The sequence below is a fragment of the Glandiceps talaboti genome, chromosome 11 (genome assembly GCF_964340395.1).
Source record: "Glandiceps talaboti chromosome 11, keGlaTala1.1, whole genome shotgun sequence".
Lineage (NCBI taxonomy): Eukaryota > Metazoa > Hemichordata > Enteropneusta > Spengelidae > Glandiceps > Glandiceps talaboti.
In genome coordinates, this window is record NC_135559.1 from 1,186,741 (window position 1) to 1,205,640 (window position 18,900).

The 18,900-nt window shown below is 34.8% G+C and overlaps 2 protein-coding genes across 2 annotated transcripts; both read left to right on the forward strand.

The window, feature by feature from the left end:
* Positions 1–771: 771 nt before the first annotated feature.
* LOC144442173 (sperm axonemal maintenance protein CFAP97D1-like) lies at positions 772–9,593 on the forward strand. The gene is made up of 5 exons (XM_078131442.1): positions 772–975; positions 1,936–2,015; positions 5,080–5,198; positions 6,242–6,449; positions 7,010–9,593. Exons 1-5 carry the CDS (start codon positions 879–881, stop codon positions 7,145–7,147), a joined length of 642 nt encoding a protein of 213 aa, XP_077987568.1. The 5' UTR covers positions 772–878; the 3' UTR covers positions 7,148–9,593.
* A 2,039-nt stretch (positions 9,594–11,632) lies between these two features.
* On the forward strand, positions 11,633–17,361 carry LOC144442629 (sperm axonemal maintenance protein CFAP97D1-like). The gene is made up of 5 exons (XM_078132008.1): positions 11,633–11,725; positions 13,252–13,332; positions 15,735–15,853; positions 16,525–16,732; positions 17,125–17,361. The coding sequence occupies exons 1-5, from the start codon at positions 11,633–11,635 to the stop codon at positions 17,359–17,361; spliced, it is 738 nt and encodes a 245-aa protein (XP_077988134.1).
* Positions 17,362–18,900: the final 1,539 nt, after the last annotated feature.

Here is an 18,900-nt window from a genome sequence, read left to right on the forward strand (position 1 = left end):
TTCAGTATATGTCGGCACTATAGTAGAAATATATCCCTGGAGATACATTGTTAGAATAAAACTAATTGTTCAGCTAACGGTTAAAAATAATTATTGGAGATGTTCACAAGGTAGGAAATGCCACAGCTGTTATCTGATGTTAACTGTACATCGTGAATCGCATAGCGTAAATCGATATGCCTATATGTTGCCAGTGTTACTATGGCAATCTGTGAATACTGACAGAAAATGAAACCAATACATGTATGAGTCAGCATGTAATGCACTTATGGCAGTTATGTTTGTTGGTCCAACCAATCTCTGCTATTTCTCTTAGCCATTTTAAGAACTTAAATTATTAACGATATATTTTATTCTAGTACAACGATGTTGAGACGACTTGAGTAGACATGAGACAGTGAAACAAGTATGAGACTTCGGTATTCAATGTGCAAGTGATTATGCGTCTATTGTTGTCAGCGCCCCCTTGAGTTGTAAATGCCCACTGCTCTGATCGGACGAATCGATTATCTAATGGGTATTGTGAAAACGTTATAGAAAGACCTGTGTATGTATTGTAACTTAGCAGTCACATTTTTTGTACTAATAAACTTAAATTATACTATTTAGCATTCGTTAGAGCTATGAGTTTGCATTATTCCAGTTCCATGTTCTATAATTTCATCTATGGTCAATGAGCGGCCCCCGCATAACAATGCTTCCGCTAGACGCGCTGAGATCTCCATGGAGACGCCGTCACATGATATAACAAATCAGGTCAATAGGTGATAATGCATTCAGCTGCCACTATTGACGACGAAGTCAACACAGTGCCGACCTGATTGAACTCAAGATTTTGTCGTTTTCTGAATATTTCCCTGGTTAAATACACTTCCACGATGCATCGTGCCTATCAGTCGATCCTGCCCTGTCAAAGTAGGATACTTCAAAAGAGATGGGATGAAAAATATTACAATGAACATCGACAGAAGGTAAGTCGTCTGAAGAGCTTATGGGTGGAAGACGTGATATGTGCTTTAAGTTGTTATCACTACGCGAACATGCGAGAATGTCACGTCAACAAAATGTGCGTTTTCAATCTGTGCACCCGGTAAAACTTTCAAAATATATGTACGTACTCCAAATTTACCATTTCAAAGTAAATATTTGATGGGTTAGTAAGCATTGCAACCGTTTATTTCGAGAAAAACGGGTGATCGGGGGAGTGAATTCGGAAACACTTCATACTCCGCCATAATTAACATGTCCGACGTCCGGCGGCTGATGTGGCTTTCCTTTATGTTCCCTTCAATTGTTCCGCACAACAACATTGAATGCTAACATATTGTAACTCCGCCGACGTACTCGATGGGACTATGACTAAGTCCTATAATTGTAGATCGCTGGTTATTTGTTTGATTTTGTGAAGATGTAGAAACATGAATTGGGCGTGGTAACGATCAGGTGTGTTCTGTAATTAAATTAGTTTATTTTGCGTCTTCCGTGTTTTGAAATTAATCTTACGAATACCAAAGCACAAGGAAAACATGCTCCGCTGAATTGCTAATGTGTGTTACTGTAATAATATCTCGTGTTTTGTTTCAGTTCCCCAAACATCAGTGTATATTAGGTTAGGAATCGAAATATAGACAACCGCTTGTTAGGTTTTTGTTTGTTTTGACATAAACAATAAAGGGCCCCTCCATTGTCAATGTAACTTGTCAGACGTTTTGAGTGAGTGAGGGCGTAGTTCTTTGGGATGGAGGGGTACTTCACTCCATCAGGATTTAGTGATAATTTGGATACAAAGATAAATGAGATGTATTTGTCTATCACCATAGATGTTAGTGGGGAGTTTATTATCTAACATCTACGATATCACAGACATTCTAATGGTCTTAGGCCCTGTAAGAGTAAATAACTGTCTAACTAAAATATGTACACGCTCTCTTTTAGGTAAAAGAGCCCAACCAATGGTAGATACCAAAGCACCAAAGACATATGTACATTTACATCTAAAACTCAAGAAATTACAGGTAAGACAATATGTTGTTCATTTCTTATGACTATATATATCTAATAATGAAGGTTGCCAGCTATACTGTATTGATCAAGATGAAGCTACTCCTCTCTCTCTCTCTCTCTCTCTCTCTCTCTCTCTCTCTCTCTCTCTCTCTCTCTCTCTCTCTCTCTCTCTCTCTCTCTCTCTCTCTCTCTCTCTCTCTCTCTCTCTCTCCCTCCCTCCCTCCCTCCCTCCCTCCCTCCCTCCCTCCTCTCTCTCTCTCTCTCTCTCTCTCTCTCTCTCTCTCTCTCTCTCTCTCTCTCTCTCTCTCTCTCTCTCTCTCTCTCTCTCTGTCTGTCGCTGTCTCTCTGTCTCTCTCTGTCTGTCTCTGTCTCTGTCTCTGTCTCTCTGTCTCTCTCTCTCTCTCTGTCTCTCTCTCTCTCTCTCTCTCTCTCTCTCTCTCTCTCTCTCTCTCTCTCTCTCTCTCTCTCTCTCTCTCTAAATTGGTGTTATAAAAAGCTAGGCGAGTAGTGACAATTCTTTGATCATGGGTGCTTTCCAGCTGAATGAAGAAAAATATTGGAGAATAACATAATTATACCAGTGCCAGTAATATCAAAGAAAATTGGGGAAAGTAATTGCAATTTTGAACATTTTGACTCCTATTTCAAACACAGCAGAACCAGTGATGTAGACATACATTGTCATGACATAGACATGCATTGTTGTGATGTGGAATGACCAGAGTATATGTTTATTTTTTTTTTGGAACCTGGCGTGTGCATGGTATAATATTCACTATGTAGAGTTTACAGTGTATAGACATGTCTTAGACACACTTTATTCATCATACATGTACATTACATTAGAAACAAGGCTATGTACATCACATACATATATATATATATATATATATATACAGTACATTGTTTTCATCAGAGCAAATCCTTGAATGCCCAGGAGACATAGTTTCACAAAGAGTTAAATAAATTATTAATGTAATAAAATATAAATGTCCACTAACATTAGTAATAATAATGATTAGTTATGTTCCAATCACATGATGTTTCACTATTTTTCTTTGATAAATTATTAATTGTAGAGCTGTTTCCATGGTGGCACATTAGTTCATTTCATTTAGACAAAATGTTTGCAAGACACTATTCATGCAATCTTGCTATCTTTAGACTAGTATGCACAGTTTCATATTGGTTTCTGTGTGGTTGTATCAAACAAAACCAGTGAACACTAACTTGCAATGGGCTGTATATAATGAATAAATTGTCGTAATAGTGATAAATCCACATCTGGGTTCATTTTACTAGATAACATAAAACAATTTGTTGGCATCTAAGAAAATTTCTTTTAGAATATTTAGTCAACATTCATTCATTCAAAAGTACTTGACAGTGACACTTACAGTTGCCAAGATTTTGAAGAGTTGACAGATTCAACTTCCAGTATGTAGTTGCTAATTTGTAAGATCAAGTTCAGTCCACCTATGAAAACCTTTATCACCTGTACTTTGCCAGGTTTCTCAACAATGATGTTGTTATGGTAGACCACCAATGTTGATATAATGTATCACAAAGTAACTTTATTGTCATCAAGTTATCCAATAAACCATTAATCATGATGTCATCAACTCATGTGTACACAAAGTCACATCTACTTTACATACCAAGGTTCAGCTTTGGAACATATAAACACTTAGTTACGTAGGAATTTGCTGCCCTCTACAGGCCATTAAATGGTAGTGAACAATATATAGTGTTGTTCTCATAGTCCTAGTAAGTGATTTCTCAAAGAGAAAAGGAATAATGTTACATATAATTTTGTACTTGTGGGGAAAAAGCAATAATTGGAGTATTTATGTACATGTACATATGTGTCGTCCATTATCATCTTGATGGTCGTCCTGGCAGATAGTGTCCACTTGCTTGCAATGTTGATCACCCCATGAGTCACCCAATATTGTCATAAACTCTATTTTTAGGTTAATGTTTGATGTAAAGTATGAATTGTTGCAGCTACAGCCATTACAGCATTAACCCAAACTTTATTTCCTGGGGATAAAACTGCTATAAAACTGCTTTCAGTTCACCTTTATTTCTTGGGGATAAAACTGCTTTTAACTTTACCTTTATTTCCTGGGGTTCAACTGCTATAAAACTGCTTTCAACTTCACCTTTATTTCCTTGGGATAAAACTGCTATAAAACTGCTTTTAACTTTACCTTTATTTCCTGGGGTTAAACTGCTATAAAACTGCTTTTAACTTTACCTTTATTTCCTGTGGTTAAACTGCTATAAAACTACTTTTAACTTCACTTTTATTTCCTGAGGAAAAAACTGCAATACGGTCATACACCATGTAAGGGATACAAATACTACATGACATAGCATACCTACCTTCTACATTACAGTAAAAATACAGAACTGAATAGACAATAGCATACATTGTACTGATACAGATAGGATGTCAACAGTGGTCATACAAAGCTACATGTACATGTAAAACTAGGGTCAAAGGTCACACATACCATAGAAAACAAATAACTGGCCTTTGTCAAGTTAGTACAGGTCAGATAATATATCATTGCAACTAGTCACTACATTGTACAAGATTACAAAGATCAGGATACACCTAGACAAGTTGACTTCTTGAATATAATAATAGCATAATTGATTTTTGTTTATAATTAATGACTTTTATTACATGGGACTCTTTAATTGTCAGTGACTTTTGTGACTCTTTTAGTGTGTTTTCCACTAGTAGTTTTTTTTTTGCTTTTGCAGTGTTTCAGCGCCTATGAACTCATAACTCAATAGACTTTATAGTGTTCCATTACTCAATAGAAATTGGTCCTGTGCTCAATATATAGTGTTTCATAACTCAGCACATTGTTATGTTGCTTCTGAAGTTGTCGGAATGTGTGTAAAACATGTCACATCACATGAGTGAAACACTGTACACCAAAATAACTCTGTTTGTGCTATGTAATTTTAGAGCAGTAGAGGTGATGCTGTGAGAAAATCTATTCTCATAATTCAGTGTACTGAAACTAACAATACTAACATCCTACCTTTCTCTTACAGTTGGAGGAAGAGCGGTTAGCCACCGTGGAACGTGATAACCGTATTTTACTAGAAAAAATGTCAATTATCATGAGAACCAGGGGACGAGTCGACAACAGAAATGTGTATGATTATAAAAGGTAACGTTTTATATGATAACAAACATATTTAAAACTTTCATGGCTGTATCTATTGTCACTGTTTACATGGCTGTATCTATTGTCACTGTTTACATGGCTGTATCTATTGTCACTGTTTACATGGCTGTATCTATTGTCACTGTTTACATGGCTGTATCCATTGTCAGTGTGCACATGGCTGTATCTATTGTCACTGTTTACATGGCTGTATCTATTGTCACTGTTTACATGGCTGTATCGTCAGTGTGCACATGGTTGTATCTATTGTCACTTTACATGGCTGTATCGTCAGTGTGCACATGGCTGTATCTATCGTCACTGTTTACATGGCTGTATCTATTGTCACTGTTTACATGGCTGTATCTATTGTCACTGTTTACATGGCTGTATCTATCGTCACTGTTTACATGGCTGTATCTATTGTCACTGTTTACATGGCTGTATCTATTGTCACTATTTACATGGCTGTATCTATTGTCAATATTTACATGGCTGTATCTATTGTCACTGTTTACATGGCTGTATCTATTGTCACTGTTTACATGGCTGTATCTATCATCACTGTTTACATGGCTGTATCTATTGTCACTGTTTACATGGCTGTATCTATTGTCACTGTTTACATGGCTGTATCAATTGTCACTGTTTACATGGCTGTATCGTCAATATTTACATGGCTGTATCAAGTTAGTGTTTACATGGCTGTATCTATTGTCACTGTTTACATGGCTGTATCAAGTTAGTGTTTACATGACTATCTATTGTCACTGTTTACACTGTTTACATGGCTGTATCTATTGTCACTTTACATGGCTGTATCATGTGACTGTTTACATGGTTGTTTCAAGTTAGTGTTTACATGGCTGTATCTATTGTCACTATTTACACTGTTTTATAATACATGGCTGTATCTATTGTCAATGTTTACATGACTGTATCAAGTTAGTGTTTACATGGCTGTATCATGTTAGCATAATTATTCATCATAACTTAGGGATGCTTTTTGAGTTATTGTACTAACTAAACATCACTCTTTTATACAGTTTGAACAGAGAAAAGAGACAGAGAGAACTTCTGAGAGTTACCAAAGAAAATCAAGAGATCTTGAGGAGAATTATGGCCAGGGAACCTGAATATAATCATCTGAAATGGCAACAAGAATGGGATGAAAATGAACAGTTCATGGATAACATTAGCAGATATCCTAGGGATTGGTGGGAATTGGATCAACAGGAGAAGGAAAAGAGAAAGGTAAATTGAAACATGTTTACTTCAAATATATATTATCATTGTACTTTTTTGAGAGTTCTTTTTCATACAGTGTTCAAATCGTTTTACAATCATCACTGCTGGCATGTACCTATCATGGCAAAAATGAACCTTTATACTTTTGTAACTCCAAAGGACACATATGATCCATTGCAGTCTCTATAGTGCATAGGATTAAAGCATTCACATTGCAACCTTTATCCTACCAGGTCCCCAATTATACAGCTGGGTTGATTGGAACATAATGATGGTTCACATCTTGCCCAAGGACTTTAGCCATTCAGAAACAACTACAGCAACAAGGCTTGAACCTGCAATGTGTAGATTCCAAGCCAGCTAATCTAATCATTCAATGACACTACATACTGGTCCATTCTTAATTTTCTTTAGTCTTATTTAGTGCTTGCACGTTCCGGCAACAGTGGGAATCAGGGTTGAAAGGGTTAAGGTCAGAATAGGATTAAATTGTGGGTGAGACAAACAGTTGTCTGGCAAACCTCTAGAAAAAGGACTAATCCTTTTGAAATATTTCTGAAATACAGAAGGAGAAACAAGAGCAAAGACGCAAGGAAAAAGAAGCAGAAGAACAAAAGGCTGCAGAGAATAGTGAAGAGCAACAGGAGGGAGAAGAAGAAACAGAAGAAAGTCAAGAACAGGACACAGAACAAGAGGCCGCATAAGATACATTGTAACTGTTTTTCATCATGTAAATAAACCATATCTATATATGGTCATATTCAGGTTCACTTACATAAACCATAACCATATATGGTAATACTGCAGACTCGTTTGAATAAACTATTGACCAAATATGGTCATGACCATATAAGGTCATATAAAGAATAATGGCGTTAAATTTTATACTTCTATCACATAAGCATTCCAATAAGCCATACTTATTTATGGTTTATCATAAGACAAGTTTTGTAAGCAATCTTTTCCTGATACAAACAAATTCCACTTATTAGTTACCATACACCTATTTGGGCTAGTTAATAAGTATCCTCAATCATGTACAAGTTCTTTAGAGTAATTACACACGCAAATTCTATAAAGAATGATACCTACGTCATAACTTATATTCAAAAAGGAGAGGGTTGGTTGCATCCTTTTGGGTATTTTTACATTTTTCTGTGGAAGTGTAATAAAATAAAAGTAGATTAGTGTTATGAAGAAGAGAGCTATGTCGCTAAGATTTACATATTAAGTACACAATATGTTTAGCAATGCAGGGTTGCAAGATTTTATTTTGTGTTCTCTTCATTTTACTTATCCTGCTATCACATTGCTGTTATTATCATAACAAATTTAGATGTCTCAAGTATAGTATGGGTGACTATATTCCTGGGTCAGATTTAGACGCAGATGAAAACAAACAAATCATAATGATATTACTATCAAGCGCTATATTTTCAATGCTATATGCTATGCTATTCATATGCTATGATTTAATTTTCACTGAAAATGAATTTGGCTTTTTCACCTGGACCTGAATTTTTCTGATTTTGGAAGGTAATGCATGGTATCTATGAATAAAAAGTATTTTCAAGGGATTTTATTTTAGCAGAGAATTACATCAGCAAAAACAGTGAAAATGAATCCCAAGTGAAAATATTAGTATTTCAGAATATCAATTCTAGTCTGCAAAGTATTTGTGGAAAAAAATAACGGCAATTTTTTTTTAAAACAAAGTAAAATGCACAACAACTTCATCTCAAATACATGTAAGATAAGTTGTCATACTTACTATACAAAATTAGTATCCGATAAATTATACACTTTTAAATACATGTAACACTTTATTATTATCAAATAGATTGATCCAGTCATTTCAAAATTTACTAAAGCATAAAGATTTAGTGTCAGTTATTGTATGGTAACAAGCCATGATACTTAAAAGAAAGCTGCATGCCAATCAATATAAACTTATATACATACAAACATTAGTCCCAGAGACGCTGAAAATTATTATTTTTTAAGTGCATAGTAATTATAAGAATTGTAAATTTTCATCAGTTTTATGGAATGTCATTTGAAGATGATTAAATATCATATTTCATTTGTTTTATAAATATTTTTTAAGATTCACAATAAGATGTATAAATTTGAAATAAAGTGAATGTAAGATTTCATAATCAGATGAAATGAGATTTATCTTAACTGTACATATACATAGGTTTACACAGTCACTCATTGTAATTTGCTAAGCATGTGTCAAAAGCCTGCAAGAGTGTATGAATTTTATAATGTAATTCAGAGACACTTTCCTCTCTCAAACTGCCTTTTTTTGACACAGTTTTTACATTTTGATAGTAGTCATCACATGATGTGTAAACGAAACGTTTCCCAGCAACAGAGCAATAAATAGCAGTTGATTGAGAGAGTTGACTATCAGCCAGTATGGATACAGTCAAAGCTGTGTACTGCAGTCATAAATACGTACAACTTGATTATTGATAATACTAGACAGTATGTCTGTTGGTACAAAATATCTCTTTAAAAATGGTAATACATTTGGAGAAGTAGAATGTGATATCACTGTAATAGACTAGACTGTCAACATTGTAAGTATTACCTCCACAATGCCTGTGAATTCAGAAATTCAAATTTACTATTTTTGGCTATGTTATGTTGAGAATAGTTGCCAGGTGAACCACCCGGCCAATGTTTGCCAGGTGAACCACCCAGCCAATGTTTGCTAGGTGAACCACCCAGCCAATGTTTTCCAGGTGAACCACCCAGCCTTCTATAGAGGCTTTCCAAGACAATGTTCAACTTCACAAATGATTGCATCACTGACAAAAACTCAGTATAATTATATAGATGACATTTCATCTCAGGGTGTATTTGACCTTCATCTTTATGAAGTCACTTCATCTGAAGGTTTACATATGTAGTATGTAATGTAAGTCAATTACTAATGTACAACTTTGAGATGATATGAGTACAAGTTCTATACCATCTAGATATTGAACACAGCTTTGATTGTATCCTCGTGTTTCCTATTTTGTTTTGGGGTAATAAAGTGTGTTCCTCATTTATGTACCCTGTATTCAGAGAAAGAAAGAAAACTTGAGGTCGAAATGTCACATTTTGGAGCTTTGATATTAAAATTGTTTTATTCAACATTCTGGTTGTTAATCTTTACGTCGTGTGTGTGTGTGTGTGTGTGTGTGTGTGTGTGCCTGTCTGTCTGTCTGTCTGTCTGTCTGTTTGTCTGTCTGTCTGTGTATGATGTCTGTGTCTGCATGTGTGTGTGTGTGTGTCTGTCTGTCTGTCTGTCTGTCTGTGTATGCTGTGTGTGTGTGTGTGTGTGTGTGTGTGTGTGTACGAGTGAGTGTCACTCTGTGCATGTGTGTGCCGTTTTACGCTTATCCATCTTGCAGTCATTTTCAAAAGAAGTGCAGAGGACACCAAAAGTAAAAATGAGGGCTACTATGGCTGTCAACAAAGTGTGGCGATAACAAATCTATAAAGTTCTGAAAACTTACATGGTCTGAAAAAAGTACTAGCACGAAGTTTTACTGGTTGAGAATGAAACCAACTTTTGCCATGATATAAAGAGATGAGTAAGATTATAGTACTCGACTATGATGACCCTCACTTTGGAACAGCACTCCTAGTGACCAAACGTTATAATCTTTTGTTTTTCGTTATACAACACTCCCAGTGGCCAAACTGTACAATCTTTTGTTTTTCGTTATAACCGAACAACGCCCCAGTATAATGTTTTAAAAATAACATTCAAACAATAGGAGGATCGGCAAAAATAAATGTTTGTTTCCGATAACATGACTTCAGAAAAATAGAGTAGGTAGGTTGGAATTTCATTCTATTTCACTTTCAATTGTTTTTCTATTATAAATCTTCTGAAATATGGTTTATCTCGGCCATGGACAGATTTTGTTACTGCCAAGAAAAGAAAATTGACATTTTTCAACTCTTACGTAATAAGTCGTTTTGAGACTGCAAACAGTCGCAATTGCACGTTTTGACCTTTGAATAAACATGATAAATGGACTTTAAAATTTGACGATGTGTACCGCCATCTCCAGTCGACCTTATAGTAATCCTCGTGTTTCTTAGGCTGGGGTAGCGTTCACTTCTGAGCCAACGATCATGTTCAATCAACAAATATTCTATCTCTCTATTTCCTTACTGACTTATAAGAATGAAGTAGTTCAGTACAAACTATCAGTTTTTGTTCATAAAGCTTTTAAAACTCTGACTAGTTTTGTTTAGCAAACATTGATGTACTGTATATGTTCTCCCTTGCCTTCTTTTTCTCTTGAATTATTTGAAGAATGATATTCACTTTTTTTCGTTTTTTCTCTCTCTACTCTTATGTAATTTTTTGTGTGCGATGGACTGAGACCTAAACATTTGAGATAGATTAACTTACATCGTACAAGCTTGTCGTTTGGTAATTTCTTTCCGTTATATTTCTCAAATTTAATTCAAATCATACAACCTCGTTAAGATCGAAAATAAAGTGTTACTATCACTAGTAGCTTTGGAAGAAAAAGTTTGGAAATTGGGGAAAGGAAAGCTATCTTTGAAATTGTAAAATTGTGTTAAGCCACATTACCATTGAACAACGATCGAGTTAACCTTGCCTACTTTAAAGTTTCCTTTGATTATTAAGAAAGTGAAAAATTTCGTGTATTCATTCCGTGGATGTGGGGGGGGGGGGGTTATGAAGATTTTTGAGAGTGAGGGGGGGGGGGTGCGTGCGAAAAAAAATCCTTTTAAAAGTTGCTGTAAATTCTGATAGCAGGTTTAGTAAAAGTCACTTTGTACGTTTATAATTTTCAAATTTAAGCTTACTGTTCCGAACTGTTGAGCCTCTTGTCTATATCGATTAATTGACATTCAGAACTTTCCTTTTTTAGTCTTTTGACTTTAATTTGGTCTGTTGGATCGGTGTAAGCTTATAACAGAACTTTATTGTTTTTTTTAGTTTGCATTTTTATTTCTCCTAGCAATGTGGACCGTACCCATATATAGTTAAATATTAAAGTTAAGAGGGAAAAGTTAATGCTTAATCAGACATTCATTTGCTACTGTGGACGACGAGTCAACACAACACACAAAAGACAGCACGAATTTCAGGACTGACGTCGTTTTCTGTAAAGTTGTTGGAAATAGTCACCTAAAATATCATAATGCACCGTACCTATCAATCGATACAACCTTGTCAGAGTAGGATACTACAGAGAAAATGGGATCAGAAGTATTACGATGCACACAGACAAAAGGTGAGTACTTTCAAGCACTGTAGGTTACAAAGCAATCGACGTGTTTGTGGCCCTGGTATGGTCACCATGTAAACGTTGTACTTATTGAGCGTTACCTTGGGATAGCAATGTTTAGGCTCCGTCAAACTTGCCAAACATAGACTCCAAGGATAGACCAAATATACATCAAAGAATACGGACGGTGTAAAATTTGGATGTTCAAAGTTTCTTAGTTTTTGGTTTATAATCCTCTGATGGTTGGTATGGCCAACATTTGATTTATTTTCATTCTTCCTTCTTGTCATGAATTTAACTAGACTTTACTTGTTGGAGATCTGATCACGATTTTACAATAGAAACCATTAAACGTGAAACAGAACGTTGTCCGTCTCGACAAAAACTTACTAACATTGCTACATTGTATTATTTGTCTCGACAAAAATCTTACTAACATTGCTACATTGTATTTTTTGTCTCAACAAAAATCTTACTAACATTGCTACATTGTATTTTTGTCTCGACAAAAATCTTGCATGTATTGCTACACTTCATTGTCTGGCGCCACACATATCGTACCAATATTGCTACATTTTATCTGCATGAGTTAATATTAGGAGATACTCACCCTTGAAAGGATTAACATTACAATAATTATTGTACTTAAATGTATGTATGTATGTATGTATGTATGTATGTATGTATGTATGTATGTATGTATGTATGTATGTATGTGTGTGTTAATCCATCAGTCTAGATCTGTTGTTGTTATCTGATATCAAACGGGGTATAAACTAAACTTAACAAACAATTGTTCCTAATCATATTTCTTATCTTGAATTCTCTGGTATCTACCATTAAATTCAAGCAAGTCGACAGGTATAAGGTACAAACAATTTATTCAGAATTAATAGCATTCGGCGGCCTAAACATTAACATACGAACATTGTTACACAGTGTCACTCAGCTTACATGCCCCAATGTAACAATATTATCTAATATTGATATTTAGCCAATTTTGTCAAATCTTCCAATCAAAGTAAATTAACTAATTTTAAAAGGGAGCTTTTATGTCGAAGAATTAGTATAAAACGTTTTATTCAAAATACATGTACATATACAGTTAAAATCCAATAGATGTCATATTATATATTTGTTGTCATATTTTCGAAATTCTTTTATGTTTGATTGCACTCGTTGAAATGAAGCATGTGTTTTCATCACCCGGTAATCAAACTATATCAACACTCCGAACAGTTTTTTTTATTAACAGTTTGCCATGGGACGACGTAGCTCAGCTTATTTCTATTGTTAGCTCATATACACAGAATCAAGCCAATTTATACAGTACTGCCAACGACCAGTACTAGTACTAACACCGCCGGTGATGGGCTGTTATCGTCTAGTTAGAAGAGACCCCATTCTAAAGAGTTCACAGTACTTTTTGTTCAACGTAAAATGACGAAATTCTAAGCAAATTACAGCAACCGAGGTTTTTAAGTTCATATTTCTGAACTTGTGAGTTTAATTTCTTTGCTTTTCCTTCACAGCTGAAAGAAGTGAAAGCATCGGTTGATAACAAACCACCAAGGACATATATGCATATACATTGCAAAATTAAAACATTACAGGTGAGTCAATCCTGTTACCATGGTTAAAATGATTCTTTGTGTTTAGGACCAAACTACCATGTCTATATACGTCAGAATCATGAATCATTTCTGATATGCCACAACTGAGATATTTTAGTGACATACCTTTGGCTTGTTGAATATCTATGCTCGCTCGCTGTATACTTAGAATGATTTTTACCGACTGTATATCAAATTCACATACAATACAATACAATACAATACAATACAATAAATACAATACAATACAATACAATACAATACAATACAATACAATACAATACAATACAATACAATACAACACAACACAACACAATACAATACAATACAATACAATACAATACAACACAATACAATACAATACAATATAATACAATGAAAGCCAGTTCAGTTGGAACAAATATCATAGTCTGGTGTTGCCAAATAACGAACTTCCTAACATTGCTACCTTTTTAAAATTGTCAAGTGCTACAATAAACTGTTATTAACATTGCTACATCCTATTGTCTTCTACAACAAAATTGGAGTATAATTGTTACATTGTAATCTATTTGACATGCCTTGAAATAGTATAAGTTGTTACCATATATATGAATGGTAGCCAATGATGGGGGGGGGGGGGGAGTGTAGCAGCGTTAATGATATTTTTTTCATACCAGACGATAAAAAGAGGCAGTGTTGTAAGGTATATCGAACCAGACTATTAAATATGACAATGTTAGTAAAATTGCTGTACCGTCAGACAAACTTTTGATTCAAGTCAGCTGACCTCCATTGTATAAAATGAGACTTGATGAATCACCTGCAGGCATTGCATCATTGTTTATGCATGCAGAGTTTAAATTGATTAGTTTATCATACGTACGCGTGGTTATGATATGTTGGCATCAGATTATGCCGTTTTGATACTCTGTTTCCTGGTAGCAGTCGCAATGTTATTTACAGTTTGCTTTGCCAGGTTTCTCAACAATGATGTTGTTATGGTATACCACCAATGTTGATATTGTATCACAAAGTAACTTTATTGTCATCAAGTTATCCAATAAACCATCAATCATGATGTCATCAACTCATGTGTACACAAACTCACATCTACTTCACATACCACAGTACAGGTACTAACTATTACTGTATCACCTTTGCAATCGGATAGCCACCAAAACTGAATAATTAGACATGATAATTGGATGTCGATGTTATCCTAAAGTAGTACAGTAACAAGTTGAAATACTATGCTGTGCTGTGCTATACTATACTATGCTATATATACTATGCTATATATACTATGCTATGCTATACTATACTATGCTATATATACTATACTATACTATACTATACTATGCTATATATACTATGCTATGCTATACTATACTATGCTATATATACTATACTATACTATACTATACTATACTATGCTATATATACTATGCTATGCTATACTATACTATACTATACTATACTATACTATACTATACTATACTATACTATACTATACTATACTACAATATTGAACACATATTGCCTGGCCATGAGGGCTATAGCACCCGTTTATTACACCCGAGGGACTGTGAGTTACCAGAATCACATGCTATTTCCCGAGGCCAAAGGCCGAGGGAAATAGCATGTGATTCTGGTAACTCACAGTCACGAGGGGGTAATGAACGGGTGCTATAGCCCGAATATAGGCCAGGCAATATGTGTTTTATAATATACCTCATGCTGTGAACTCGCGGTGGCAGACGACATCGTCAGAAGCTGCCATTTTGACCTGCTGTGAACGCGCGGTGGTCACGTGACTATGTAAAAATTGATGGGACTATTTCCCCAAGGGAAGTAGTCATTCTATTTTCCTATCACGTGACTGATTCTAGCGAATCATGGCACAGTATTATCACTAGGTATATTATAAACTATACTATACTATACTATACTATACTATACTATACTATACTATACTATACTATACTATACTATACTATACTATACTATACTATACTATACTATACTATACTATACTATACTATACTATATATACTATGCTATGCTATGTTATACTATACTATGCTATACTACAATTAATGAGTTTTTGATAATTAGGCACTATGTTAACTATGCAAGCTCCAAACTTCATATAGCTTTATATAATTAATTTTCCAATTAAGGGATACATCATGTATAATACCTAACTCAGAATTTTGCATTCCAACAATGTGTGTAAGACTAAAACATTATAGTTTTGCCTTTAGAGGCATTCAGTTTAAATCTGGTCAGTAATACAAATGAATAATTAAATTATTGCACATGACAAATGTGGCATGGTATAAAACCCAACCCCTATATATACAGACCACAATAGTTGATGATATGCACAGTATACATTAATCCTTATATCTTGTTTACAGATGAAAGAAGAGAGGTTAGCTACCATTGAACGTGATAATCGTATCCTTCTGGAGAAAATGTCAATGATCATGAGAACACAGGGACGAGTTGACAACAGAAATAACTACGATTACAGAAGGTATGCTGTCTAGCCTAGATACAGATAAACCCCCACATTCTAGGCTAGTGTGTACGTGGTATTTGTACGTCAACAATACAGATACAGATACAGATACAGATACAGATACAGATACAGATACAGATACAGATACAGATACAGACACAGATACATATACAGATACAGATACAGACACAGACACAGACACAGACACAGACACAGACACAGACACAGACACAGACACAGATACAGATACAGATACAGATACAGACACAAACACAAACACAAACACAGACACACCGAAAATCAATTAATATATTGTACCATATTATGTGCACAGCTGAATGAATATTTCTACCTACAGGCGATTTCGTACCGTTAAGGATATTTAAGCCATTATATCTAACAATTCGAAATCAGTTTCAGAAAATATTTCGGTTGCAGTTAATGCAGTTTTAATTTAATTTTTTTTTTAAAGTTGTTGTTTACCTAGGATTATGACTCTGGTTTAAACTTTAGTTTTCCAATTGAGTTGTTTTATAGTAGAATTTCTAAGGTTACTAAAGTGTGTGAAGAAAAACGTGCATGATGAAATTAATTGTTACATTTTGTAGCCAAAAGCTGCCTAACGTTGTAAAGCTGGGCATGTCACGCAAACTTAAAGATGCACTTCTTACATTTACCCAATACAGTTTGAACAGAGAAAAGAGACAGAAAGAACTTCTGAGGGTTACCAAGGAGAATCAGGAGATCTTAAGGAGAATTATGGCAAGTGAGCCTGAATATGATCACAAGAAATGGCAAAAAGACTGGCATGAGAACGAAGAGTTAATTGATGATATTAGTAGGTATCCGAGAGATTGGTGGCAACAACAACAACGTGCAAAGGAAAATAAAAAGGTTTGTTATTTCAAATTTATACAATCAAACTAAGATTTTCGATTAGGCACATCGCACACGTTTTTTGTTACGAATTACTCACACAAATAGTACAGAAACCGATAGCGTGTACTTACTTACTTACTTACTTACTTACTTACTTACTTACTTACTTACTTACTTACTTACTTACTTACTTACTTACTTACTTACTTACTTACTTACTTACTTACTTACTTACTTACTTACTTACTTACTACTACTTACTTACTTACTTACTTACTTACTTACTTACGTACGTACGTACGTACTTACTTACTTACTTACGTACGTACTTACTTACTTACTTACTTACTACTACTACTTACTAAAGCTTAAATCATTGCCACTAAAGCTAATATTTTTGGTTACAGAAAAAGAAACAAAAGAAAAGACGTCAAGAAAAGGGCGCCAAGGAAAAGGAAACTACTAGTGTTGAGGAAAGTCAAAAAGAAAAGCAACAAACGGAAAGTGAAGACAAAGATATCACGGCGAAGGAACAGAGCACTGGAGACGGGCAGGAAGGAGAACGGGACGAGGAAAAGCAGCAAAACAAAGAACGGATGACAGATGACAGTCCAAAACCAGACCCAGATCAAGATGCTGCATAGTTCATATATTTCATTTTCCCTCCCAAGTCCTGACTGTGTTTTGTTCATAAGTCAGGATCATGACAAAACTGACATGATAACAAATAATAAAACATTTATGATATTTTAATTAATATGGAAACTCAAGTTTAGCATGTCAAAAGGATGATGACCATTTTGAAAACGGCAGCCATTTTTAATTTATGCAAAATGTTTAATATCTAGTTTCAATGAGCATGTCATACTCTGCCTTAACTCCAAATATGGTTCTTTTATCACGAAGTTAAAAAAACATTTTATTAATTGTATGAAGTATGAATTATACATGGCAGCCATCTTGAATATAGTATCCATTTCTTAAATTTATGTCAGTTGATCCATGGCTGATTGTAATCAGCTCTTATTTATATTAATAATGTTATATACAGCACTTTCCAACACAGTGCTCAAAGCACTTTACAAATAGTACCCCTGGCACAGATCTATATCTATAATAAGGATCCTTAACTTCCTGGAAGCATCTTCACTTCTTTAAGCCAAGTTAGGGGGTTTTATCCGACATATCCGCTGGATTAATATACACTGTTACTGTCTGCCTCGTCACATCAAAACATTCAAAGTCAACAACGATCTACTAACACTGTGCAGTAACATTCACCACACCATTGTTGTAAAACCACATACCACTTTACGGCACTATATCAAGACACATTGCCAAGAGGCATCAGCAGAAAAATATGCTATGACGAGAGAATGTCATCATCACATAGCATACTGGATTTCACAACAAATACAAATGTGAGCACACAACATACACAGAGATATACATCAATAATATAGATACAGAACACACAGACACAGACACACACGCACAGACACACAGAGACAGACAGACAGACAGACACACACAGACACACACACACACACACACACAAGCACATGCAAAACATTTATGTTTCACATAAACCTTTGAAGAAATGCTACTAAGCCATAAAAGAAAGTTTATAATTTTAATAAATCTGAATAAATCATTATCAAATAATTATTGGCAGTGCAAATAATTTGATATTTCATTTAAGAAGTAAGGCAGTACTAAAATAACTTCTTTTTTATCTTTTACAACTGCCAACATCAGACCATAGATGGGCAAAACCTGTTACAAACAGGGAAAGTAAACAACTGAATTGGATTAATAACACTTAGCATAGCATGTTGGAAGTACAGAGACTTGTATTTACATTCCATCATTTGATAAGAACAGTTTTATGGCCACTTTCTATAGTAGTTCATGTTTACAAACAAATTTCCATTTCCCGTTGCATTTTCATGTGCACATAAAGCGGCCACAACACTGTTCTTATCAAACTATGGTGTGTATTATGCAACATAAATCTCTGCTGTGCCAACATACTAAGCCAAGTGTTATTAATCATTTATTTACTTTCCCTGTTTATAACAGGTTCTGTACGTCCATGGTCTGATGTCAGCAGTTGTACTTCCTAATGTACATCACATTAAAAACTTATAGCTATTTCAGGTTTTGCGATATAGAAATTCGAA

Bases quoted from the DNA above. Each gene is read 5' to 3' on its own strand.
- LOC144442629 (XM_078132008.1), top strand. From the start codon at position 11,633: ATGCACCGTACCTATCAATCGATACAACCTTGTCAGAGTAGGATACTA. The intron at 11,726-13,251 runs GTGAGTACTTTC...TTTCCTTCACAG, and splicing joins ACGATGCACACAGACAAAAG to CTGAAAGAAGTGAAAGCATC. The intron at 15,854-16,524 runs GTATGCTGTCTA...TACCCAATACAG, and splicing joins AATAACTACGATTACAGAAG to TTTGAACAGAGAAAAGAGAC.
- LOC144442173 (XM_078131442.1), top strand. From the start codon at position 879: ATGCATCGTGCCTATCAGTCGATCCTGCCCTGTCAAAGTAGGATACTT. The intron at 5,199-6,241 runs GTAACGTTTTAT...TCTTTTATACAG, and splicing joins AATGTGTATGATTATAAAAG to TTTGAACAGAGAAAAGAGAC. The intron at 6,450-7,009 runs GTAAATTGAAAC...TCTGAAATACAG, and splicing joins AGGAGAAGGAAAAGAGAAAG to AAGGAGAAACAAGAGCAAAG.